This window comes from Sebastes umbrosus, chromosome 15 (assembly GCF_015220745.1).
Source record: "Sebastes umbrosus isolate fSebUmb1 chromosome 15, fSebUmb1.pri, whole genome shotgun sequence".
In the NCBI taxonomy this organism is placed as follows: Eukaryota; Metazoa; Chordata; class Actinopteri; order Perciformes; family Sebastidae; genus Sebastes; species Sebastes umbrosus.
In genome coordinates this window covers 13770087-13797487 of record NC_051283.1, presented here as the reverse complement: position 1 = coordinate 13797487, position 27401 = coordinate 13770087, and the positions used below count along the sequence as shown (strand labels likewise).

The following is a 27401-nucleotide window of genomic DNA, read 5'->3' as shown; positions in this document are numbered from 1 at the left end:
CTAAATTGGTTGATTCATTTTTAACCCTAAATAGGAAGGAAATCACCAAAAAAAAGTAATTGGAAGATACTTTTTTAAACTCTGTTCCCAGGAGGAAATCGTCTGCCTCTTGTTTCTCATATTTCCGACAGTCCGTGAAGCTGTGGAGGCTCCTCCTCAACAACAGTCTCCTCTCCTCTCCGACGAGCATTCAAGCTGCTGCCACATTGAAGAGGAACAAAAAGGCGACCTGGCAGCGGGTTTTCTACACTCCCTCCACTTTCTCCGGGGTAGTCACGGGATTTCAATGTTCAGCCTGCTCTTTGTAAGTAACTTTAATAACCTAATAACTAACCCTTTGTGTTTGAACGTGTGTGTCTGGGTGTGTGATCGATTACAACAACACAGATCTACAAGAGCCTGATTTTAAAAAGTTAGACTAACATATATTGCTAGATGATTTAGCAACAACACAAGGTAAAGTAAGTAGTAGTAGACGAACCAGTGTGTAGCCACATTAGCTTGCAGAGCTGAAGCTTAAACCTGCTACAATATTATTACGTTACACTGTTGGAAATTGTGTTATTTAACAAAATAAACATCCAATTTGTGTTATCTATCCTCAATTTAACTAGTTTAAAACTTAATACAGTGAAGTCTTGGCGTATCTCTGGACTGGTTGCCAAGTGACGGAGCTGAGCTAGCATGCTAACTAATGTAGCTACATTAGCATGCTAGCTAATAGGGCTAAGGCTATTTCCTAGAATAATAATACTAATGTAAAGCTTTAACGTCACGAGTATCAATATTAAGCCACTTTGTTTTAATTGTATCTGGAAATACAGCACTGTAGGTGCTGTGTGACGCAATGTTATTGTCCAAACACAACGTCGTCCGCAGTTTTATACAATAAAGGCTAGCTAATGCTAATGCTAGCCTTAGCTGTGCAGTGTATCAGTAAAAGGTAGCTTCTCTTGGACAACATCTAGCTTCTGTTAACGTTTCATTTGCTGTCTTAACTTGTCACGTCTGCTGTTTAAAATATAACCAGTGTAGTTGTGATTTCCAGTGTTTTTTTCCAGCTTCTTTTAGTGTTCAGCTTTAGGTTTGAAAGGTTGGAGAAAAGCTTTGCTAGAGGAGGTATAGATGGCGATTGAGCTAGCTATAGCTAACTGCCTTCCTTCCGCCCTTTGTGACAAATCTTGACCCAGATGGCATGGTTGGACCCATTTATTATGAAGCCACACGACAAAGCTAACATCTTAATATAACAAAAAGAATTGGTTGATATTCTTTGTCTGTTGATATCGTGTCTTTGTATTGTGCAAACTGCTGTTTTTTATTGTCATCTAGCCGGTTTGGCTCAGAAAAATCAGCCTTTCATGTAAAAAAAAAAAAAATGTAGCTAGCACTGAGGTTGTGTGGGTCTATAATTTAGACCCACTGCCTGGTTTCTTCAAACAGAAAGCACCCAACTATTTACTAGCTAGTTGGATGAAGTGAAATGAGGAAATGCACTTGAGGGAGGAAGTTGACTAGAGCAGCTGTGACACTAAAGGCCGCAGCACATTCCCATGCCTCTCAGTTTTCAATTTATGACCTTCCTATGGTTTCAGTCTTCCCTCTGTAATACATTCTAGTGGGTGGTTAATACAAAATGAATAGCTTTTTGAACGCTCCTACCAACATGGGCGGATGAGTCAATGAGTAACTGGTGTAACAGGTAAGCTAATTACATTCCTGCTTATGAGTCACTGCAAAGGTGACCTAATTTGACAGCAGAGAATATATAGGAGATGAGATGCATTTAATGCTTTCACTTATCAAAACGCACTGAGGGCATGGCCATGTATAGTAAAAGCAGCAAGATATCCTTGTTATGATAATGTATGTAATACTATAATCTGTAATACACATACAGACTAGGATTAAGGCCCTGACACACCAAACCGACGGTCGGCCGTTGGACAGTTTGGGGCCGTCGGTGAGGGTCCCGTCGGCCTAGTTTTTACGGTGTGTCCCGCACCGTTGGCTCTAGTCTGCTGGTATCAGAGTTTTTTTTTCTGCAAATTCAGCATGTTGAATCGGCGACGCCGGCAATTGGTGAGAGAAATCACTCTCATTGGTGGTTCAGCTTAAATTAATCCGTGCTCGAGAAGAGACGGACGTGAGGAAAGCAAGCCAACGAGTAAAGTCGAGAGGAAAAACACAGAATACTCTTCTCATTTTTCATAATTTCTTTATCACTCCGATATTTTCACAACGACATGGCGATCTGGAATGAAGCTAAGTTGTGTGAAAATAGTCGGCAAACACCGCCTTATTACATGTACGTATCATAACAACAGCTTGTATATCCGCCGTCCTCGGTCTTCCGGTTTTCCTTTTTGAATGACAAATACGACTACTGCCATCTGCTGGTGTGGAGAGTTCTTTCATCTCACGCAGGCGCAGGGCGTACATGGTAGTTGGCCGTTGGCTGTAGTCTTGTAGTGTTCAAGTGCAACTTTTTGGCCAAGACAAAGGCGACGTGAGCGACTCGACGGGCAGCCTTTGTCCCCGCTACTTCTCTGATGTTGGCTTGGTGTGTCCCCTGCTTTACAGAATAACACAGAGTCTTTATGCTCTATTCACATTTTATTGCGGAAGTAGGTCACTCATACTGATGACCTGCTTTATGTTATAGCTAATTGACAGCCCAATCTAGAAATAGCATAGCTCCTCTCAGTCCAGTCAGAGCACAGCCCACAGCTAAAGGCAGGCCTATACAGTGGGAAGCCCTCATTCCAGAGATGCCACACTTCAAGTAAAACACCCTTTACCTTATTTTTGTGCATGTTTGTATACCGTGAGACTGTGAGATTAATCCTCCATTTTGCTGCATAGTTGTTGGACTTGGATGAAACATTTCTTCAATTTGCATTGCCTTGTTATGCTTATAAATTGTTTGGTGTATGTTAAGATTGATGTGTTTCGTAGTAGGCCATGACATTTAACACCAACAGAGAAGGGTGGTTCCTCTGTCTAAAGGCAATGTTACAAGTGGGGAAGTTCTCAGCCTTGGTTACCGTAACAGAGAAAGGCAAGCCCGGTGTACAGTAACATGACACCAACTTACCATGGAGGTTACTGGGGGAGAGGAACACCTATGTTGTTGCCTGCTGGCATTCAGCCCATCTAGCCACAGGGTGGCTGTGAGTGTTGAAAGGTAGGGTTGAAGAGGTCTGCTCCACAGCGGCTGGCTCAACAGATTTGGCCAATTTAAAATCTAGTTATGCCCCTGGGTGTCTGGCCGCGGTGAGAATGGAACACAAGCTTTGTTTTTTTGTTAGCTTGCTAAGATCCCTGGCTCCAGAGCGATTTTGTTGTGTGGAAATCAAAGTGGACAGCTGGGATTAGATGCCCTCACTTCTTTCTTCTCATTTCAGCCCTTTAGTGAAAAGCCATATATAAATATGCATTGGTATCCATGGGCACTTTGTGTGTTTCATGCGTTGTGTGCTGGTTAATGAATCATGCCCTGGTCGGCACGGCGTTCGTTTACTGTTGTTGCCACAGCGCTGGGATAAAGCGAAGGCTCTGTAGTACTGGCAGTGTCTGTGACAGATTGACACCTCTTCTAGATGCTGCTGCTGCAAGGCTGCTCACTGAAACTATAGCAACAGGTAGGAATAGGATATTCCTTTGTTATTTGTGTTTACAGCTACCATGTCTAGCTAGAGCTGCAGTTAGCCGGGGGGAAACACTGTCCTTTGCCAAAACATGCTATAGTAAAGTGTGTTGTTATTGTTATTAGAGCTGTTGTTTGTAGGTGTATGTAGCTGCTCACCATAACTGATCCAGAAAGTGTTCTAGTTTTGAAGCAACTATAGTCTAGAAAATGCTGCACATAAACAAGCTTGCTGTGTTTTGCTATTGCCTAGGCACTGTTTCGCTTCTCACTGGGGCTTGGCTTTTTCTTCAGTTCCTTAAGCCGCTTATTAAACGCATGAAATGTGTGACTACCTCTCACAACATGACCTCAGACTAATTCATTGTGGCCATAATCTGAAAAAGATGGATTTCTACTCAAATCACAGGGGATATTTGATGCTTCTGGTAAGCAAGTTGGATTTCATAGGTTAAAAAGTTCATAGAGATGTGTATACAGGGGCAGCCATAATACCCCCCCCCCCCCCCCCCCCCCCCCCCCCCCCTCCACCCCCCTCCTCACCCCCTACTGCGTCTTCAGCTTGGCTCTGTGAATGTTTAAAGAGCGCACCATTGCTCTTCTCTGATCTCTTCACAAGGGACACCAAAATTCCCTACAGGAGCACTTGTTGCTACTGCTGAGATAATCGTTGGTATGGCAACAGGCATCCCCTGATGCCGCTGTCAGAAGGCCAACTTGGTTTCCAAATGTCAGAAGAATTGATGTCACAGTGGGACTCTGCACCTCTCGGCAAAAATGTGCGCAGACAGTCTCCTGCCTGGGTCTGTCTGTTGCGGAGTGTCGGCCTGAAAGTTATTTCTATTTTAGATTAGAAAATTACTATGATTTCAGTCATAGTAATTGTGTCCTACATTGACTCTGGTATATATTTCTGACATGTGAATACTAGGGCTATCTCCCGATTCGATACTTGGGTGCCGATTCAAGATGTATAGCGATAGATCATGGGAAAAAGTTGAATCATACACTTCTAGGGACTTTTACTTTGGAAAATATCTAAACTAATACATTATTATTCCTTGTTCTGTCCTCCACTTATTTCAGTTCAGAAACTTTTCTCATCTTTTTGAGCCCCTCCTCCTATTCTTCCTCCGGTTTCTCTGTGTCTCCTCTGTTCTCTGCCTCTCTGTTGCTTTGCCCAGGCAATGTTTCACTCTCTATTTAGATCTCTAGCATCCCCTCTCTCTTTGCATTCTTTTTCATTTTATCACTCTCCACTCCTCTTTCCCCTTGGAAAAATAAAAAGTCAACACCCAAAAGTCAGCATATTATACGACTGTGACTATCTGACGACTAGGGCTGAGACGATACACCCATCTCCCGATTCGATACTATCACGATACTTGGGTGCCGATTCGATATGTATTGCGATTCGATATTATGATTTATTGTAATTTTTGTTAACTTTTTTAACACTAGATCATGGGAAAAAATTGCACCATACACTTCTAGGGACTTTGAATTTCAAAAAGATCTAATTTAATACAGTAAGAATGTTTGATTTTCAGCATGTATGGAGTCAGAGATGTCCTGAAGTCAAATTTTTCAGGCGTTATTTATTAAATTTTTTCCGGCAACCTGGAAATCAAACAAAGACATTTCCCTCACAAATTAGTGGTATTTCCTTTCTAATTTATAAGGGACATGTAATGTTTTATACTTCTGGTGAATATAATACAATATTATATTTTTCATATGTGCATTTTGTATATACAGTTCCCTTTGTTAACTTCTTATTTTGAAAACCAGATGTAGTCATATGTGTATACTTCCGCTATACGTTGCTAGCTCTTACCGTCAGCTCCTTTGTCTTTATACATCCATGGTCAGCTCCATCAGAGCCGCTTGAATGCCTTTAACATAAATGTCAGTATATGGGTGCACTATAGTTGTACCGTCCGCCGATTTTACCACGGAGATGCAAGTGGCGGCTGTCTTGACCGCACGTTACTGCAGTACAATAATGTTTCCTGTCCATGACAGAGATAGCATGCAGTTTTAGCCATGATGTCTAGTTCTGCTTTTCTCAAAGTGTTTCCATACTCTACTGTATGTGTAGTGTTCACCACTTTGGATTAAAATGTGAGGGTGCAGGTTGTATCCATAAAGACCCTCCGCCGCTTTGTAGTTCCTCGTTGTGGAAGGCTGCAGTTTGTGTTGGTTGATGGTTTCGGAACAGATATGACATCACATTACTCAGACTACAACGCGAAAAGCTGTAACTTCCTTCTACCTCAGCATAGACTCAAATTAAGCAAATATATTGATTATGGCCTTAAAAATTCAATTTCAAAATCGTGAAAAAATATTGCGATACATAGGTGAATTGTTTTTTTCCCACCCCTACTAAATACTTAGATGAACCCATGATCCAGTAAAATACACAAAAGGACCTTTGGTCTCTATAAAACTAGTTTAGCTTCACAGGAAGCGGCTGTCAGTTATTTGTCAGAATGAAAGTAATTGTGAACTGGCATGTAGAAGGAACGCCTTGTATTCTGATTTATTAATCAGGCTCTATAACTGTACACGTCTTTGCTCCACCTACTAATTTCTTGTTTTGTCAGTTTAATGTCTAACTTATCCATGCCCTGATGCGTTGGCAAACAGTTAGAGGTGTGGCTCTCTGTTGTGATGAATGTGTCCTTCCAGGCTGGGAGATGTCGTCCTGGAGCCGATCTGAGGATTGTGACATGAGATTATGACTTATCAAAGGAGCTCAGATTTGGCTGAATATAGTCCCTCGACCCATATTCCAGATGAAAACTTAAATAGAGCAGAGTGGAAAACTTCACTGTCCTGTCTGGGGCGGATGCAGCAGTTTTGAGAAACGATCAATAATTGTGATACACATTAATATAGACAGATATGTTAGTAGAATTGATATACTGTACATGTATTTGCTTCATTTGAGTCTATGCAGAGGTAGAAGGAAGTTACCGCTTTTATTAGCGGTAGTCTGAGTAACGTGATGTCATATCCGTTTCAAAACCAAAACAAAGCCGAAGCGAGGAAGCAGAAAACAACGGAGGGTCTGCCGTTCACGGGGATGCGTCCATCACGCTCACATTTTAAATCCTAAGCGGTAAACACTACACATGCAGTAAAGTATGGAAACACTTTGGGTTTCACACATTGCCAGGAAGAGCTAGAAATCATGCTAAAGCTGCATGCTAACTCTTCATGGACAGGAAACGTCATCGTATTGCGCTAACGTGCGGTCGAGCCAGTCGTCACTCTCATCTCCAAAGTCAAATGCAGCTGATGCTAAATGCATTAAAATGGCCCCGATGGAGCTAACCATGGATGCATGAGATTAAACATTAACAAAAATCGCAATAAATCATAATATTGAATCACAATACTTAAAATCGCAAAACATATCGAATCGGCACCCAAGTATCGTGTTTGTATCAAATCGGGAGTTACTGTAGGTGTATCGTCCCGGCCCTATTGCTAAGAGTACAGATGGTTATTTCAAACATTTGTAGGCTGATGAAAGGTGCTACTTTACAAGCAGTACCTTCCTCCCCTATACAGACTTACCTTAAACTTCATTGCGACATCATATCAGTGGTTGTTCTATACGGATGAGTTTCAACAGTCATTTAGTGATCCATTGAAACATTAGGAAAATGTTCAAACCACTGAGGCTCCAACAGGTTAATGTTTCAATCATTTGGGCTCTAACTAGGGATGTCCCAATGAAGTGTATTTTCTTTTAATATTTAACCCTGAATGTAAACATTGATCATTCATACTATATATATATATATATATATATATATATATATATATATATATATATATATATATATATATATATATATATATATATATATATATATATATATATATATATATATATATATATATATATATATATAGCATGAAATAGATGGCAAACGTTTTTTGGTCTCTGTCTCTTTTAAGTTATTGGCTTATTATCAGTTATGTCTATTATGCAGGTGTTTAATTTTGTGAAAAGTGTGATTAAAAGTGCAACTAGGCCACAGCGAGGACAGAACAGGCCTTTTGTCTGGATATGTTTTCCTCTTTTCATTTCCATTTCTAAGGTACTAAGCCCTGGACTCTTTCAGTCCTTTCCAGAGACGGATCAGTCCTTGCCCCCCCCCCCCTCGCCCTCCCCTTTAAGCGCTATCAGAGGCCTTTGATCGTCACACTGTTTATCTGTGCTCACTCAGAGGCTGCAAAGCAGTGTGATAAGTGGGCTTTGCCATGTGCGAGTGCGTGCATGCGGGGTGTTCGTCTGTTCATGGAAATAGAAGGGGTTACATATTCTCTCACCTCCCGTCTCCAGCCCAGTGTACACGGATACAAGACGCCAGAACAACAAGTACTCAGTGGGCAGATTAGCTTCTGTCCTCTGGGAGCAGAGAGAAGTAACCTGTTGTACTGAGTACTGGACAGAATGAGGATGTCCATTTAACAAAATGTCAACAACATTAAGTTCGTCAATAAAACAACTGCCATCATAATCTTTTTCATTATTCTAAACGTGTGACTATTTCAGGCCAATAATGTGTTTTTCTCACAGAAACACGGACCACAAATGGTCTAATGAGACAATAAATATAGGCTTGGCACAGCATCACAAGAATTAAAAGCCAATAACACAGCAAGTATTATATATGCTGTTAAAGTGCACACCCATTTACAACAGCATAACATACTGAGTTACTGTAGACGAAGAAAACATTAAGTGATAAGTGGATCTAATCAAGAAGGAGAAGTGCACATCATAGCAGCATTTCACAGCCTCTATCTTGACGACATGTTTTTGCTGTCTCCGTTCTGACAAACCACAGAGCAAGACTTTGTATAATACGCAGATGGCATGTTTTACGACATAGAAGCAAATTTGTTTAATAGATACTGGTTTGGCATTTTTAATCGACAATTGCTTGTAAATATAATCTGCTGTCCATAGTAACAGTTAATAATTAGTTAGTTAAATAGTTAATTTAGCCGTAAATTGGCTAAAGAAAGTCTTGACTTATGTCTAGTTACTGTGCCCTCTATAAAGCGGTGTCTGTACTGATAATATGCTTGACCAAATGCTTTCTAGTGAAAGAAACACCACTGTCTGCCGTGATATTTCGAATGAAAGCAAGTGTCAAGCAACTGTCTTTTTATTGTTCATACAGACCAAAAGAGTCCTGAGTCATTCTTAGCAATCTAGCATTTAAACTGCCAGTATTCTTGAAAGCATATTAATATTTTAAGCTTGTCAGTGTCAACGTAAAAAGCTCTGCATCGGTTCCTCAGAGTCAAAGTTATTCTCGTCAGGACGTCATGTTATATCATAGCTTGTACTCTCTTTATTTACAGACATTTGGTTACTTTTTAACCTGTTATTTATTTATTATTTTGATAATTTTTTAGGGCTTTTATTGCCTTTTATTGGTGCAGCTGGAGAATGAGAGAAAAGGGGGGAGAGAGGGGATGACACGCAGCAAAGGGCTGCAGGTCGGAATCGAACCATGGCTGCTCAGCCTACATGGGGCGCACGCTCTACCGGGTGAGCTAGAGGTAGGGATGTGACGGTGAGGGAATTCCCACCGCTTAATAAACTTGTGACAACACTGGTGTTACAGATCACACTGGATATTTTACAAGAAAAGTAGTTGATCTTTACCGTTGAGTGGCTGTGTGTCTCGCCTCTCCGGTAGAGCTTTCGTTGTCGGGCAGTACGTTTCAAACCGACGCCGTTGTGCCGCACACACCGGCTCTAACCGCTCTATCCTCTGCACGGTGATTGCCTCATTGACATTATAGTTCCCTTGTAGCATTGGGGATTAATCCGAAATATTGCAAAATAGGCGCTTTAGCTTTTCGCTTTGACACCAAGTCCTCCGCCATCATTTTGTTTGTTGAGTCCTGTCCCGTGTGTGAAATCTGACTCCTGCTACTCTGTGCTGAGACTCCGTACGAAGCAGACACTTTTGCTTTCAGTTTGTAGCGTTCGCCGTTCGACTATGTATTGATAACACGGTGCTGATATGCCAAAATGAACAAAATGGGTTTTATTTCTATAAAAAAAAGCAAAACAACGGTGGGGTCGTTGGGTACGTAATTTGTTTAACACTGACTACCGCGGCAAGCCTAGCAAGAGTTCGCCCCTTAACCTTTCATTTTACAACTTGTTAGTACTTTGTATTTAAAAGAGTCTTCTGCTTTCTTTTGAAGTTTTTCTGTAATAAAATACTTTTAAAACTAAAAACGGAGCACTAATAAATGTGGAAAATAGACCATCAATTTTGCCCTTTAACAGCATTCTTATTTAAAGCCTCATCCACACTTCAGTTAAGCATTCATGTTAGCGCTAAGCCATTTGTCAGTGCAGTTACCTTTGATGCTTCTCTCCTTTATTGCATGCCCACTTTCACTATTGTTTTGAGCAGATTAAAAGGGTGTGAGCAAGGGTAGGTTAGACGCTGTGGTGAATATAAACCCTTCAACGGGTTGGAGGAATCTAACTTGTCGGCAGCCTTGAGGATTTTTATGTTGAATTGGAGTGTTTCATTCATGGAGGATCAGCCTGTACCTCCAACCTATTTCTAGACTTGATCAAACACAGTCCACCCACTTACTGGCTATAAGAGGAGGGATGTTTTTTTTCTTTACAAGCAAGTGCAAAGTAAAGTTTTATATAGTGTTGCCATCTTGGTTTTCATTTTGTCATAAGATCTTTGTTTTATTAATTGTCGTAATCTGACACCAAGCCTTTTTGGCTTACAGGTTTTTAAAGGTATTTCCCAAGCACACTCTATTTCCACATTTGAATTTTGGACTGAGAGTAATACTCTGTGTTACACCACAGAGACGTCTTGTCCTGTGGTTTTCTTTTGAGTCCGTTTTCAAGTACTACTTCCCAGAGTAGGGAGACCGCATCTCTTTGGGGTCGGTAGTAATCGCCCTGTGAAAAACACAGGTTTATTATATTTCAAACCGAGACGACCACAAGCCTGAGTCAGACTGTCTGTGCACGGTTCCGCCTCGACACAGGTAAACACAGACGTGACCATTTGTGACTCATGTCCCAATTATAAGGCTCTGATTCGGTGGTTGGGTCCAAGCAGGTAGTCTATAATTTTTGCTCATATTCACAGATTCTTGTTTTTGCTGTACTGCTTTTTGTCCATCCTTCCATAAATGTACTATTAACTGCCTTCTCATGATAATGCACACATTTTCAGTTTTATTTAACCTGAAGGTGCTGTTCTCAGAAAAGTTTTGAATGGACGTGCATCAGGTCTTTCCTGCTCTATAACTAAATTCTCAGAAACCCACGGGCGGGCACGTTATCAGAATTAAGTCAACAAAGCATGAGGCCACACATAATCTACTCGACTTGAAGTATCACTTTCAGCCCGAGGCTCCCGTTGGCAAACCCCAGGGTTTGCAGTTCATCGGAAGGCAGAGCAGCAGTTTAGGATCTCTGTTTGAGTTTTGCATATAAGCCTATAGCTCCCAATGCCGTCTTGTCCCGGCCTGCCTGGAGATTTCAGTCTCGCTTGTTAGACTTGATAAACTGGTGAGACTCTGAAAAAGGATTAGAAGTTTGACTAGTGTAGCTTATTGTAGTTTTGTGTGTGTGTTTGCTTTCTTGCTTGCTTGCTTGTCTGTTTGTCTTTGTGTTTTCAAACATGACTGTGAGGTGAGAGCTACGTACTACTGCCTTTATTCGTGTACTGTTTGCGGAATGGTGTGGTGACCTGTCAGCATACCCCACATTAACCGGCGGCCTCTTCAGTCGTGGACTGTGTCCCGGGAGTCCATAGCATGCTTTTGTCTTTATTGAGCATGACGTTAATTCTCTTATCTTGTGACCCACTAAGGGCTTTGGGTGTTACATTAAGAGCATTTTCACATTTCTCTGACCCAGATACTTGAGTTTGAACCAGAATTTGTTTGGGAGATATTTTCTTTGCATACACAAGAGTCCTGACCTGTACATTCATTTCGCAACAGGCATTCCTGGCAAGAAAGTATGCCAACTACGTCAAACTAATAATCGTTGAAAACTTGCTTGTCATGTTACTTAGTTCCCACTGACATGTGTCACATGTCACATACTTCACACTAGGCTAATTTCAAGACGGTTGGGCCGTGGTGTTGATGCACAGTATCAGACTGAAAGTAATCTCATTGCAGTGATCGTTGCGATAGTACAGTGTTTTTTCTAATTAGGCATGGTGCAATATAAATATTTCATGTCACGATCATCCTAGTCAAAATAATTGCTATTCAGGATATTATGCTGATAATCATCAAAATATGCTTAAAACTCTTAAAATGGTACAAAACATACTGGAATCACTTTACCTTACATGTAATGAAACATACTGTCTTTTTTATTGCAGCACAAATATGACACGCACCTTTTTTAGGGAAAAACAATCTGAAACAAGGTAATCATAAATCATAAGTTCCCCCTGCATAAATAAAGATAAATACAAAAATCTTTAATTCCTGTATTATTGTTTTTAAATAAGGCTTGTTTTCACTTCATTTTTCACTTCTTTACCTTACTAGCGCGCTACACAGCTTTTTCAAGTCACTTATGTGAGGATATTCACAATTATCTTGATAATGGGAATCCAACACAATCAACTTTTTGTGAGTGTTTTTTTTTTTATCCCGCCAAATACTAAGACAAGATTACATTTGAACACATCTTGATAATGTTATAATTTACCTTTGCCCAATACTTTTTTACTGAATAGATATTGAACGCATCGTAATGAAACTCTATGTAACCTCCGATAACATTAGCTGTTAGCTCCGTTATTTAGCCGAGCAGGATTGTGCTGCCCACCGGCATGTTTTGTTTTAGTAGCGTGTCATACGCCTGGGCAGCTCCTGGCAGTTGTTGCTCTCAGCCGCATGCGCATGCTTAACCACAGTTGTGTAGCACTAGTTTGTCTCCTGGTGGCGGAGCATCGTTTGGATGCGCTCAGGCAGCAGGACACATATGCATTCACACACACGTCCGTCAGTTGTGTAGGCGGTCCTTCAATGTGGCCCGGGTCACATTTGTGTACACACTGCTAAAATAATGTGGCCACGCAGCTCAGACCACCTCCGAATGTGGTCTGAGCAATCGGATCTCAATGCATCTCGGGTGCATTCACACCTGTACTTACAGCTGTCCACTTGTCATCAAATCACCCAGGTCGCATGTTAATACCAGGGCTGAACAGGGTCAGAGACGGCTTGTCTGGCCCACACCCAAGTTTGACACTTTCACACTTAGCCAAATGTACCAAGGTCTGTGAAAATGCCCTCAGGTCCAGAAAAAACAACCGTGAAAAACACCATAAAAGAAGGCATATGTTTGTCAGTAGAGCTATTGTGTAAATTTGGCCCCTGATCAATTTCTCCCTGTCACCAAGACACTGAGATCTCCCAACCAGCTGTTGCTTTTTCTTCTAGTGCCCCAGCACTCATTTGAAATGAATGAATAGTGGTTTCTTCATCTCTTGTTGGTGTGAGCACACAGTTAAGTTGAGAACAGCTCCGATTTTAGGTGAAATCCGCCCACCCAGCCTATCAACAGCATTGACGTCACTGCAAGGACCCAGCTGGACCATTGGGCAGGTGTGATCCTCTGTTGCTTATCCGTTGTTATGTCCTCTTGATGATTTTTCTTCACATCTTACCAGCTTTCTTCATGTTACTATTCCTTTGTCCCTGTCCTCCTTGACATTTCCAAGCGTATCTGTTATCTTTTGTTTGGCATTCACAGAGGCCAGGAATGAAGACATGCCCCTGTGACATTTGGCCCCGTTTCTATTCCCACTGATTGACAGTTTCTGTTTGATTGGTTTCCTCCTGTGAGTTTCAGATCAGTGCTGCTAGCTATATCAATCAGAGAATTGAAAGGAGAAAGTAATACAGTGGAAACCGCTTATAGTGACCACATCTGTCTGGGTCAAATTGAGCACTAAAAGCGGATGATTATTATAACCAAATTTTGGTTGTTGTGCATCATTTCTCATGCAGATTACCATCTTTTTGACATTTGTGTATTTATTACATGAATACAAAGTAATAAAACGGACCACTTTGCTATTTACTGGCTCGCTACTTCTGTCTTTTCCCTCACCAAGGGTACATGAGGCATTGCCGTGTTTGGCCAGCTCTGCGGAGCGAGCGTGCATACAGATAAACGGCGCACCTTTGCCCGAGCTCCTCGTTCTCTCACTTGGTAGCGGCATGACCAGAGACGGGCGCCGGTCTGCATGTGTCCCACAGAGCCGGTTGAGAATCTGAAAAAGATTTACTTTGGGAGCATTACGTGACGAGGCATTATCAATACACTTGACAAGGGCGCTTTTTTCCGTGCGCATTTGTTTTTACATTCAGAGAAAATTACTTTCCTTTTCCCGTCATGATATCAATGTGCACGCAGCATCAGCCTCAGGTATCCAGCCGGAAAAGAGGAGGTCTGCGAGGCAAAGTATCAAGGGAGTAAAGTAAAAAACAAAACAAAAATTCAATTAATGTTTATCTAACATAGTTTTAAAATGTTTTTTTACATATGTTATGTATGAAAAGACCGAAAATGAACACTATAAGTGGACTACTTGATTAGGAAGGACCACTACTTGATAAGGAATGATTCTGTCACAAGCTTTTTGATCCATATAAGTGGTTGATCACTGTATCCGTGATCACTATAAGCGCTTTCCACTGTACTTCCCTTTCACTTTGTTTTTGTGCGTGTGTGTATTTTTGTTTATGAAAGCATGTAGCGTGAGTTAATAGTCTCAATGACAGTAAAAGGAAGTAGGTGCACTGAGTGTAGCAAGCAGGTGGGTATGTGGGGCAATGTCTTGTGACCAAAATGTCTGATCATCGTGATAGGTGTGCGCAAGTATGGACTTTTTTATTTGGAATTGAATCTAGTGTCTCCTCATCTTTCTTTTATCTTTCCCGTGCCGACCAAGCTGCACTCACCCCAAGGAGAGCAGAGCTTTCTCCCTACTCCCCCTCACCATCCATCCCTCCAATGCATGCATGACAGGCGCTCCCCCTTGCTTCTTGACTCGGCTCCCACACAGCAAAAGTAGCCCTTCAAGGCAGTACAGTCTGGTCATGCCCAGTCTGGCTCCAGACAAAACACCAGCGAGACTCAGGCACAACCTCAGACCACCAGACAGGGTTGCATGCAATGCTAACATCTTTCACAAGGGGGGGAAGAAGATGGACTCAGACATTCCACATTTAAGTCTGACGTTTTGCCACCGTGCCCTTCTTCCAGTCTGTATATTCTGTGTCCAGACATTTGGGCTTGTGTATGTGTGTGTGTGTGTGTGTGTGTGTGAGAGAGAGAGTTCTTTCTAATTTTAGAAACCACCCCCTCGCCCTTGTGGCAAATGTATTACCACAGCCAGCTTGTGACTATCTACACTATGTACATGGTTTACATAGTTGATGTATATAGCAGTGGTGGTGCGCGGCCACCTGACAGCTATCAGGTGTCAGCTAGAGCTGCCCACGGTCTTAGCTCTGCAGTTATGGAGTCCCCATAGCAGTCAACAATGTGGAAGGCTTTCAATTAGGACTCCCACTGTAGCAGTTGTCTCTGTGCACTTTAGCTGTGATAACTTCACAACTTCCTCAGGCACTGCTCCAATCTATTGCTTTGTCAATGGAAAATATTAAATCATATAATCTGCTACTGTATAATCACGATAATAAACAGCTGCCTCAGCTCTTGCACTCAAACCACGCTACAACGGAATGTGTTTTTCATTCAGTTTGCTCTTAAACCTGACATGGCTTTATACTCTGCCAGACAGACCGATGATTCATCCTAAAATGATGAGTTAGCAGTTGCAGGCTACCCATGTCCCGATTCCCATTCTTTATCACCTGTTTAGGTTTGTGTGTCCTTTTCTGTTCTGAGATACCCAGTGTCCTTATCAGCTAGCACTGCTACTCCCTGCTCTCTCTCTCACTTCACATCTTGCTCTCTCTCCGTCTTTTCTTTCTCCTTAGTCACTGTACGAGATTTTTGGGAGAGGTGTTGGTTCATTGAATTTTGAGATGCTGCTTTGACGAGATGATCGATACAATGGATGTAAAAGCTGAAATGATTAGTTGAATAATGACAGTTTTGGTAAACATCAACAAACGTTTCAAACATTTTGTGGTTCCAGCTTCTCTGATGAGAATGTCTGCTGGGTTTCTGAGTTTTCTGTAATGGTAAACTCTTTGAGTTATGTACTGTTGGTTAGTGTTGTCATGATACCAACATTATGACTTTGATACGATACCCTGCCTAAATATCTCCTATACTGAATCGATACCACAGCAAAAACCTAAAACATCAAGTAAAGAAATGGAATAATAGATGACGTCTTTTTTTTTATTAATTAAAAATGTAAAAATGTATTAATTTAAAAATGTACATTGTATGCAGTAATGTGATGTCCCTATACTTTAGTTTATGTGAGTTCTTTGATAGTTAGGCTATCTTTATATTTCTTTGTTAAACAGCGCCCCCGCTGGTGCATCAGTAGCACTGCAGGCGGAGAGGCTTTCAAAACAAAAACCCACACAACGATAATAAATTCAGATGAAGTTTTATGAAAAGTTGATGGGAGAAAAGCTGCTAAATTCAGGAAGACACCATAGTAACTAAAGTAAAGCCCTGTGTTGTGTTGAAGTATTGTTCATGAACAATGTCATGACAAACAAGGTAATATAATACTTTAACACGTGCTCTTTGGTGGATTATGTGTTGCTGAATAACAGGAGATGCTTGGATAGATTCAGAAAAGATGGTGAATATAATTTTATTGGTTCATTTGGTTTGGTAATTAGAGCTGCGTTGTTATTTTCCTTGTTTTCTTTACCAGTGTTCCGCTGATACAGACACCAGCTCAGAGCAAGACTGTGCAGCCGACGACGGCGTATGATTCATGACCTGCTTTAATGCTTTTCAACTTCATTTGTTGACTCCATCTTTCTGGTTAGTGCTGGCCAAATTCCGGGACCCAAAGTTTATTTTTTGACCGCTTGCTCCGAAACCGCAGTAAAGTTAAATCGGCCCGCAGGATCCCAATGCCTTCCTCTAAAGCAGAGCACTGCACATACACACTGCCCCGCTGTCGCACATCGACGCAACTCATAGGAAATCTCTTATTAAAACAATATAATTCTTAAAGTATCGGTACTAATATAATGTTATCGTACCGTTTTTAACGACAGGGTGTTGTGTTACTTTTCTAGTATCGTATACCGTGCAACACTACTGTTGGTTGGACAAAACAAACAATTTAAAATGTTGACTTCTGCAAACTGTGCGGCAGCAAATGACTGTATCATTTGGCATACACTGTTTGTATTAAGTTAAAATGGTAAAGTAACGGCATGTCATATGTTTGACTCAGCTGATGGTTGCTCAGTATACAGTTTTTAGACTTTTGTATACGCTGCTTCTTGTTTCCTGTGTGGTTTAACATGTTTTTGCTTCTACAAACAGATTGGGTATCTGCGTATGTGTGTTTGTTTTGTTCTTCCGGCATCTGTGCAGTGTGTAACTGCAGAACCAGTTTGCAAATTTCAGAGTGATTTGCATGTCTTCCCGGCAGCGCAGGCCTGATGTTACCACAGTTTACTCACTTCTCTATTGACAAGCTCAGTCAAGACTGGCCAAGGGTGCAGGTGTCTACAGTAGATGTTTTTATTTATTATTATTCATCATATTTATTAATACTAAACTGCTTATATGTATAGTTTATGAAGAGTTGACATGAGACATGCCTATTGGCAAGTGTATTGTTTCTACTGTCTCCATCAGATCAGTGCGGTAGAAGTATGTTGGACTTAATCATTCACTGAATACAATGTATGTTAGAGTAGTTGCTATTACTTCCCACCTAGCCCAGATGTTTTTCAGTTCATGTATACCAGTGTGAACCTTGAAATGGCCTTTTTGCTCTTGGTAACCCCACTATTGGCTGCATTTAAAACGCAGACTGTATGAAGTCACTTTGTGCATCTGGGAAACCATCCCCAAACCAGCTGCTTTTCATCTTTTTAGCATAAGCTGTCATTGTGGTGTCCTTGGTGTGTCTGTTGGCTCTTTTGTACTTCAGTGTTTCCTCCATGTTTCAGTCTCTCTTAACTGTCAGCTTCCCCTTTCCACTGTCACGTATCACAGGTGAAAAGCACATGTTTTTTTGCCCCCTCTCACCTTTTGTCCATCTTTCTTTCTTTCTGGAGGATTAGAGGCCAACACGCCTTTTAACGTCTGGTTACCCTTTTTTCCAGTTGTCTGCATGCAGCAATGCCACATTGTGTTCAGTACTGCTCAGAGGCGGTAATTAAAGGCGTCACGGAGGATCTCGGCCATCACGCAAAAGAAAAAAAAAAGTCAAGGCTTCTTTGAGTGCCCTTGTGGCTGTTGCCAAGTATAAAAGACGGAGGGGAAGATAGAAATTTACGGAGGAGAGTGGGTTGATGCATCCCCTTGACAGGGGCTCTGTGGTAGGCAGTTAACTGAGAGGATAAGTGACACTGGGGTAGTGGGTGGGAGAAAGACAAAAAGAGAGAATTGATGTAGTTTTGAAGAGTGGCTTTGGGGTTGCAAAAGATTAGATGTCTCTATCTGGCTCTTTAAAAAAAAAAAAAAACTGTACTAGAAATCAAACAGCTGGGGTTAAGAGTATGGGTGGGAACGAAGTTACCTCTTTTATCGTTGTAGTCTGAGTAACATGACGCCATATCCGTCGTGTATCCGTCATCAAAACAAACTGCAGAAAGTAGAAAAGGGTGGACTCTGACTACATACATGCTGAAAATCAAACATTTTTACTGTATTAATTTAGATATTTTCCAAATTAAAAGTCCCTAGAAGTGTATGATTAACTTTTTCCCATGGTCTGGTGTTAAACAAAAATCCCAATAAATCGTAATATCGAATCTCAATACTTAAAAATCGCAATACATATTGAATCGGCACCCAAGCATCGTGATATTATCTGATCGGGAGATAGGTGTATCGTCCCAGCCCTACCGTCTTACAGTTAAGTTTAATACCTGTAGTGAAATAGGAATGGAGAGTCAGAGAAAGAGAAGACAGAGAGTCTTGTGTCAGTCTCAAGGAGGTGAAAAGAGGGAGCGTGGGACTGAAATGCTGGGGCTGTTTGAAGCTTTGCCCACCCTGCAATCCTCACCTTGTGACTACTGCCTGTGACACGGTGCTGAAGTCCAAGCCCTCTCTCGCCGTTTCCCGCCCACCACTTGTGTGTGTGTGTGTGTACGTACGCTCTCGTCATCCACTTTCCCTCTACTCTCCTTTCCCCCTCCTTTCCCTTCCTACCTCCCTCCCGTGTTGCTCTGAGACGGTTCCAGCCAGTTTGTGGCGGCTGCGTTTAGACTGTCAAGGACTTGGCACAGTGTGACTGGCTGCTCCCTGGCTAGTTACAAACCAGACATTACCTGTTCTGTAAGACACCCTTGTGAAGCGCGTGTGTGCGCTCCATACTGAGTATATTATTAGTTTCCATTTTGGTGACAGGTGGTGAATTGACAGGGGGGTGATGTAATCCAAAAGCGTAGTCGGTTCACAGCAGACGCACAACTAATGCACACACGGTCATGATGGTACCTTTTTTTGAGCTACTGGACTTAAAATTACATGTTTTTCAAATTTCAGTACAGAGGTCTAATTAAAGGTCTAAATTAAGTTTATGATGCAACTGTCTTCTCCCATTGTGATTACATGTTTTAGTTAATCAAGAAGAAATATAAAAGGTTGCCAAAGGGATTGTGGAAATCAAGATTATGTTGTAAATAGGGCTGCAACTAACGGTTATGTTTTTCGATTGATCGATTCGTTTTTTGGTCAGAAAATGGTGAAAAATATCGATCGTGTTTTCCAAAGCCCAAGGTGACGTCTTCAAATGTCTGAAATCAGAGAATTTTCTTTTTTCTTTTTCTTAAAAAAATGACTCAAACCGATTAATCGATTATTAAAATAGTTGACGATTGATTTAGTAGTTGACAACTATTAATCGATTAATCGTTGCAGCTCTATGCTGAACTATTTGAGGAAAATATATAATAATAATAATAATATAATTTATATTGCGATTTAAATATTCTCTTATTTTCTGTAAATTAAACTCAAGATATAATTTTGCCAAGCATGATCACAAACTTGCCTTGTTTATTAATTAATGGAATCATATGAAATAATCCAGTTGCCCATTTTCGTGTTCAAACCAGTCAGAGAAAAGTCAACTCCTAAATGAACTTTTCTAACTTTGATATTTGAATTTTATTAACAGCTGCATATTTGACCAGGTATGGTAATAATGACAATCTGCTGGGAGGTGTCTGACTTTGATGAAACCTAACACTACTGTTGACCGCTCTGTACTGTAACAAGTTTAAAAGTTTGACAGGAAATTCAGACAGCACTCTTCACCAGCTGTCATTTTACTCAACATCTACCAAGTGACCTGCTGGTTACCTCTCTGAAACTGACATAAAATAATCACCCAGAGTGTTAATATAAAAAGGCTTCCCGCACTGTTATTCTTTTATGAACAGCTCACTCACCCGTAGGTGAGTCATTATCATCATGTGACCTCACTCTCATCTTTCTCTTGGCAGGCTTTCTGTGTCGACTTGAGCCGTACCTATATGGCGTGTGTGAGCGGAGAATTTTGCCAGGCACAGCACCTCACCTCCGTGGAGAAGTGAATCGGCCGCCCCCTGAGGGACTACGCTACCCAGAAACCCCCCTGACTGCCAGCATACTAGGAACTGCTGACTCATCCAAAGGCCCCCTGGGATACCGCGTAGTCCTTGGCCCGACTGCCCTGCCCTGTCCCAACCAATACGAGAAATCTTTGCTCTCCGCTTTCTCCTCGAACAGCCAATCACAAACAGCTCTCCTGAATGGGGTAAACTGATTGGATGACTCCTGGATAGTCTCTCCATCTTTTTTCTTTTTTTTTTATTCTTTTAATTTTTTTTGGTTTTGTATTAATTCATTTTTTACATCCCGGAGTATTGTGGACTAGTTTATCCTTTTTGTTACCTTTTTCTGTGTACATCATCCCATAGTTGAACACCTGTTGTCCTCCTGACCCATCTTTCACCACGTGTTGTCATTTTTATTTATTCTGCCCTTTTCTGAACATATAAATCTCCTAGCAGTCTTTGCTGACTTCTGAGCCAAAAGTCGCTTTTGTTTTGTAAGAGTATTGTATTGTAATTGTTTTTTAAGCCGTCTCGCCAACATGAACCGCCCCGCTGCAGTCGAGATTGCCTACGAGTGCATGAGGTTCGTCATCACCCACAACCCCACCAATGCCACGCTCAACAAGTTCACCGAGGTACGCCCACATCTGTCTGTGTTGGTATCTGTATGTGCGTTTCTTTGCAAGTCCCGTGTCTAAAATCCCCTCTCGTTTTTGATGTCTTGTCAGGACCTGAAAAAGTGTGAAGTGAACACACTGGTGAGAGTTTGTGATGCCACCTATGATAAGACTCCAGTAGAGAAGGAGGGGATTCAGGTCCTGGTAAGAGTTGACACACGCACATATTTGTGGTGGCCTCTCTTATTGTATGGTTTCGCCTTTTTCAACTCTCTTCTTCTATCTCCTCTAGGACTGGCCCTTCGATGACGGTGCCCCTCCTCCAACCCAGATTGTGGACGACTGGCTCAAGCTGCTCAACACCAAGTTTCGAGAGGAACCTGGCTGCTGCATCGCTGTGCACTGCGTGGCTGGTCTTGGACGGTGAGTGGCGAGCTGCATTGTTTTGGTGGTGAAGATTGACTGGATTGTTGTATAGTCAACTTTTGAACGGCCTCTGGTCTAAGTTCAAATTCTAGTCGGTGCTACGGTAAGATTTAGTGACGTAGTATAAAAAGCGAGAAAGACCACTTATGGTGGGTGTATGGGTCCAACAAACACCAGACTTTTAACCAGGAGATCCATGCTCGAGACCGTTGCAGAAAGAATGAATTAGTTAAATATTACAAGTGTCTAAAAAATAAGCCTGTTTTTCTCCTAATCTTCAAAATCCAGCCTTCCTCTCAACCCTCCTTCTCCCGTTAGAATTTGTTGCTTCTTCATTCATTCATATTGATCACACAGTGCTGCACTGTACCTGTGCATCAGTCCCTGCTCTTTTCCGTCTCATTTTGAATATACACCGGTGATTAATTCAGTATCTTGAATTCTTCCTGCTCTGTAAATAGATAACCAGCAGGTTATCTGTCATTAATGACAACAAGTCTGTTGCCGCTGCAGACTTTGAAAAGAAAACGCAATTACATTTGCATGTGAGCTGTCTGTTGGTCATGAAGGTTGCTCAGGCAATGTACCAATGTGACAGTGAATTACAGACGAGTTATGCCGAATAACAACACAAGTGTGAAAACAAAGAAGGCAGAAGCCCGTGACGTGGGCGAACTAGTGTTAAAATGTCTTTCCTGACCACAAACGCACAATAAGCCAATCGGTTCTCAATGGCTCTCAGCATTTTGCATTGCTGTTGCATTCCAGAGGTTGTATAATTACCAGCATTGGTTAGACTGGCATTTTCTGAATTCATCTCCTCTTCTTCCCTGTCCTGTGTTTACTGCAGTCTGATCTGCTTTACAGCAGCCAGCTTTCTCGTAGTGTGGGCGGCTGCAGTAATGTGCCTTGTTGTTGTTGTTTGTCCTTTCTTTAACAATATTCTCATCCCTCGTTCCACGCTATCGCACTGTTTTTTCTCATTTTCTTTCAATCCCTTCATTCTCGCATACTATCCCTTGTGAATTTTGTGTGAAGCCACTGAAGAAAATGCTCTGTCAGCACTGAGATCCGACCCGCCAAGTGGTTCTTTTTATATTTATTTTTGTCTCATCTGGTGAGAAAGGAGAAGGTCATCTTACTGTAACTTATCACAGTTTTGTGTGTGTGTGTGTGTGTGTGAGGCTCAGGGTGTGAGCAGCGTGCCCCAGCAGGGCAACAGTGAACTTGTGCACCCCTGTTGATTTCCCAGGCCTGTTTCCCAGGTTTAAACCCCCCCCCTCCCTTCCCCTCCACCATATTACTATGGAACCATGTGAACCTTGGCATTTAATCTTCTCTTCTCTCTCTCTGATTCTCTCTCTGTCTCCTTGAACCGGTCCGTTGGATTTCTTCACATCCCAGAGCTCCAGTCTTGGTGGCCTTAGCCCTCATTGAGAGTGGGATGAGGTATGAGGATGCTGTGCAGTTCATAAGGCAGTAAGTACCCTCCAAAGATTGAGTCTTGAATCAGTAATATGGTGCAATATGTGTGAATAGATGTGACATTAACAGCCTCTTATGAGGTTAATCAGTTATACATTTTTGTTTCTTTGGTTTGTTGATGTTGACAACTTGTGAATTTTGGCATTTGTTTGTTTATAGTCTGCAAATTACTAGCAGGTGGTAATTCTCGAGCCTGGTACTACAACTAGAAACAAATGTGTCTGGTGTTAAAGGACCAGTGTGCAGCATTTAGGGGGATTTATTGGCAGAAATGGAATATAATATTAATAAATATGAGTTCTTTAATGCATAATCACCTGATAATAAGAATTGTGTTTTCGTTACCTTAGAATGAGCCGTTTATATCTACATAGGGAGCGGGTCCTCTTCATAGAGTTGGCCATGTTGCACCGCCATGTTTCTACAGAACAGACAAACCAAACTCTGTTAACTTTTCCTGCTTGGGCCGGAGTCAATAACGTTACTCTCTCCCGTCGCAGCTCTCTCTCTCTTGCTTCACCACTCACTTCCCACGTACACACACTCATCTAAGCACCGACTTAGCTCCATATGGCTCCAGATGGAGCCATTCACGTTTTTGCATCGACCACCGTAGCTCTTCAACACGCTTGACACACACGAGAGGCTTCAGTTGAAGTTGGCTTCGGTTTCAATGTCCTTACCTTGCCGTGCCTTTTTAAAGGAATACTTTTTGGGAAATACACTCATAGTATTCGCCTCCTGACTGGCGGAGACTCCAGGAAGTAACTGCTCCAAGCCAAGAAATACAGCACATAAACCCCCATAAAATTAGAAGTTTATGTTCTTACTTCAGTATTTGTACAGATTAAACAAACAATATGTAACGTGTTAATTATTGAGCTTTACAGGTGCTGGCAGGTGGATTTTCTGCCTTTAGACAGAGCAAGGCTAACTGTTTTTCCCTGTTTGCAGTCTTGGTTTTAAGCTAAGCTAACAGAATGTAGCCTTATATTTAAAAGACAGGTATAAGAGCGGTATTGATCTTCTATATATTTCGAAGTATTCCATTAATCAGAATCGGAGAGAGTTTTAATTGACAGGTTTTCACATACAAGGAATTTGTCTTGATATATTTTTCTTCCGACTTTGTTTATTAGTTTTCACATTTAAAAAAAAAACAAAAAACATTTTGTATACAAAAGTACAGGAGAACGTTTGTTAAGGAAACAAATAAACAAACAAAATGAAGTATAATAAAAAAATCCCCATATTATAATGATAATGACAACAATGACAACGACGAAAGCAACGACAATAACGGCGATAATAATAACCAAATATATATTATATTTGGTGCGTAACCATAAACATAGTAGAGGAAATAGAAGATAAATGCCAGTACTACAAACATTCAAGAAGCATGAATAATAGCATAGCATAATAATTATGCTAGTAGCATAATAATATTAATTAAAATAAAAAATAAAAAGAATATTTGCAATATATGCATTTTAAAAATGAAGAGCTGAACAGGTTTGTGAAGGAATGTGCAAAGTATTGTCTAAGGAATTTGCAGAGGTTCACAGTGTAATGTATATCACTGCAGTAATGAGCACAGCGTCTGCTATGGTGTGCCCTTTGTCCTCTCTTGTGTATATCATTATTTTAATCCTCTGCCCTCCCTTTTTCCTTTCTTCTTTTCATAGGAAGAGACGTGGAGCCTTCAACTCCAAACAGCTTCTTTACCTCGAGAAATACAGACCCAAAATGCGTCTGAAGTTCAAGGATACCAACAGCCACAACTGCTGCGTGCAGTAGGCTGCCAGTGCATCTTTCTTATGCGCATCTAGTGGGGAATCTTCCACCAAGGGGAGAGTACAACAAAAAAAAAATGAAGAGAGTGCTATCAGTAATTATTGTGATGATTTGTTAACACTGAGTCATGGTTAATTGATCAGAGAAATAACGAGTGATCGAATGAATGAATCCAGATCTGGGGATCCACCAGCCGAACCAATGAATGGAAGGTCAAAGCACACAGATAAGGCCCGCCTCCCGGTTATACTGTTCAACCACGGGCCAGAATTTTTCAACTCGAGTCCATCCTGTTTCTTTTCTTTTCTTTTGTTTCAGTTGTAATCATGGAATACCATTTTCCATTTTGTGAATTTTTATTTTTTACACAAAACAAAGGTGATGAAAAGATGTAATGTTAAATGATTTTTATTTCCTCTAATTATTGATATTATGATTAGGCCAGAATGATGTACCTTTTTAAAATACATTTTTAAACTTTGAACACATATTTGTGACTGTCCATTTTGGTATTGGTTTTTTTTTTTTTATTTTGCACAAAAACTCAAAGGTTCACCTGAAAATGCAGTAATGTTTTCCTTTTTAACCCTTCACTTGCTTAAAGTCACTTTCAGTTTAGGGGTTCACTCAGTTTGAATATGTCTGATATATTTATTCACAAGATATGATATGTGTGGCAGATATGAGTTTGGCAGGGGCAAGGACACTTTGTTATCCAATAGTTTTTGTTGTTGTTTTTTTATCCTTTGAGAGCCATGTCTTTTTTTTTTTTCTTTTTTTTTTAATTCTTGTTGGAGTGCAATAATCAGTCCACCTCAGATAAGCCCACCAAACCCTGCTGAGCATCCTACACACACGCACACACACACACTTCAGACCACTTCATCCAGGCAGTTAAACAGGCTCCTACAACAGGTACTTCTCCTGCTTTCATTCATCCTCCTTCAAACGGGGCTACAATAGGACTTTCCTAAATAAATATGCATATTTAAACTCACACACAGAGCCTAAGATTCAATCTGAAAGACAAGGTGGAGAAGAATGAAATGGTCAGTTTTTTATCATTGTACCCATTTTGAAAACATCCCCAATTCGTATTGGTTCTTTAAAGATAAATAAATTGAAATAAAAAGCATACTTGCGTCTTTTTTTCCTGCCTCTTAAAAGTTTGAAGGTTGGTTGTTTTGTGGTTTGCATTTCTAAAGAGGGTGTGGTAGATGAGGTGATGGAGTTTATACCTTTTATGTAGGCAGGTAATTGGAGTTAACATCGGCACTTAAGACAAACTTTTACTGGTTAGTATTGCTTGATATATGGGTGTGAACCGTCTGTCTAGACCAGTGATTCTCAAAATGAGATCTGTGGCAATATAAATGTTAGTGACCATAGGCTTAATCGGTGTTACGATTATGAGGGGTTCCTTGGAAAACGTTCTCCCCTGTTGGGGGGTCCCTGGCCCCAAAAAGTTTGAGAACCCCCTCGCTAGACTATCATTATTCAAGTAGAAATGTCTGCTGCTCTTTCCATTTAGTCCTTAAATCAAGATTCCTAATTCATAAAAGTCAATATGTGGGAATTTCTTATACCAGTCCCTCGCAACAAAATCATTTTTATCCTGTTCTGAAAATGAGCCGCCACCTTGCACTTGATGATTAACACTCCTAGTGTCTCCCAGACAGCGTGTGCTCATGAGGCATGTCCGTCAAAGCCTGCCCTACATGTCCTTTCCCCAGCAGAGAGTGAGTCAGCACCACGTGGAAGGCACAGGACACCCTGGTACTGAGAAATGACTCACACGGCAACTGGTAATCACGACACAAGCCAATACCTGAACCAATTGGAAGTAGCCCCCTCTGCTGCTCAGATCCTGTCATGGCCAAAAGCTGTAGGCATACAGGAAGTGCACTTACAACAGTATGTCTAACCTCATTGTGTTAAGTCACTAATCCACCCATTTTAATGAAAACAAGAACCGTCACTGATTAGTAACTTGACATGACAATGAAGTTTGGCCTTTATGAGTGAGAAGAAGCATTGGGGATTGATATGTTAGTTATTGTCACTGCCTACAATAATGCAGCAGAACTGCAAACAAATGAGCTCGTGTTGACAGTTCAGTTGCTGCATCGTCTGCTTTGAATAATATGAATATCAAATACGCTGAAATGTATGACACTGATTTAAACATTTGTATTCGTCGTTCCAGTTGAGAAGCTGTCGACAGTCTATCGCACTACAATTAATACAACTGGCGTTCACATTTCCCAGTTGACTTCTTTTGGTCTGTGATTGTGATCTTTTTGAGTTCTTGAGAAACAGATTGCATAACTGGCCATGTTATGTTATAATCGTAGTAAGATAAGATAAGATATTCCTTTATCAGTCCCACAGTGGGGACATTTTTCAGTGTAGTGCCAGTTTAGTCCGAAACAAGAACATCTCTTTGGATCTGTTTACAGACACACATGGACACTTCATAGTGTTCTGCAGACTGGCGCTGTGTGCCGTGCTCCGCACCAATAGGTGTCACTGAGAGCTAACGGGATCTTAGTGTTGCTGTAACGCAGTAGATGAATGATTGCTGGGTGAGACAATGATCAAAGCAGCAAACCTGCTGTGCAATGGGTTGAAAG

General features: G+C 41.1%; 1 protein-coding gene across 1 annotated transcript; it reads left to right on the top strand.

The window, feature by feature from the left end:
* Positions 1–150: 150 nt before the first annotated feature.
* ptp4a2b (protein tyrosine phosphatase 4A2b) lies at positions 151–25903 on the top strand. Its single transcript, XM_037794907.1, has 7 exons — positions 151–304; positions 20351–20643; positions 20970–21078; positions 21172–21264; positions 21353–21483; positions 22891–22965; positions 24660–25903. The coding sequence occupies exons 2-7, from the start codon at positions 20639–20641 to the stop codon at positions 24769–24771; spliced, it is 525 nt and encodes a 174-aa protein (XP_037650835.1). The 5' UTR covers positions 151–304; positions 20351–20638; the 3' UTR covers positions 24772–25903.
* Positions 25904–27401: the final 1498 nt, after the last annotated feature.

What these genes read in the sequence shown, in the direction of transcription:
- ptp4a2b (XM_037794907.1), top strand. An exon ending in CGCTCAACAAGTTCACCGAG is followed by an intron (nt 21,079 to 21,171) that starts GTACGCCCACAT and finishes ATGTCTTGTCAG; the next exon opens with GACCTGAAAAAGTGTGAAGT. An exon ending in TGCGTGGCTGGTCTTGGACG is followed by an intron (nt 21,484 to 22,890) that starts GTGAGTGGCGAG and finishes TTCACATCCCAG; the next exon opens with AGCTCCAGTCTTGGTGGCCT.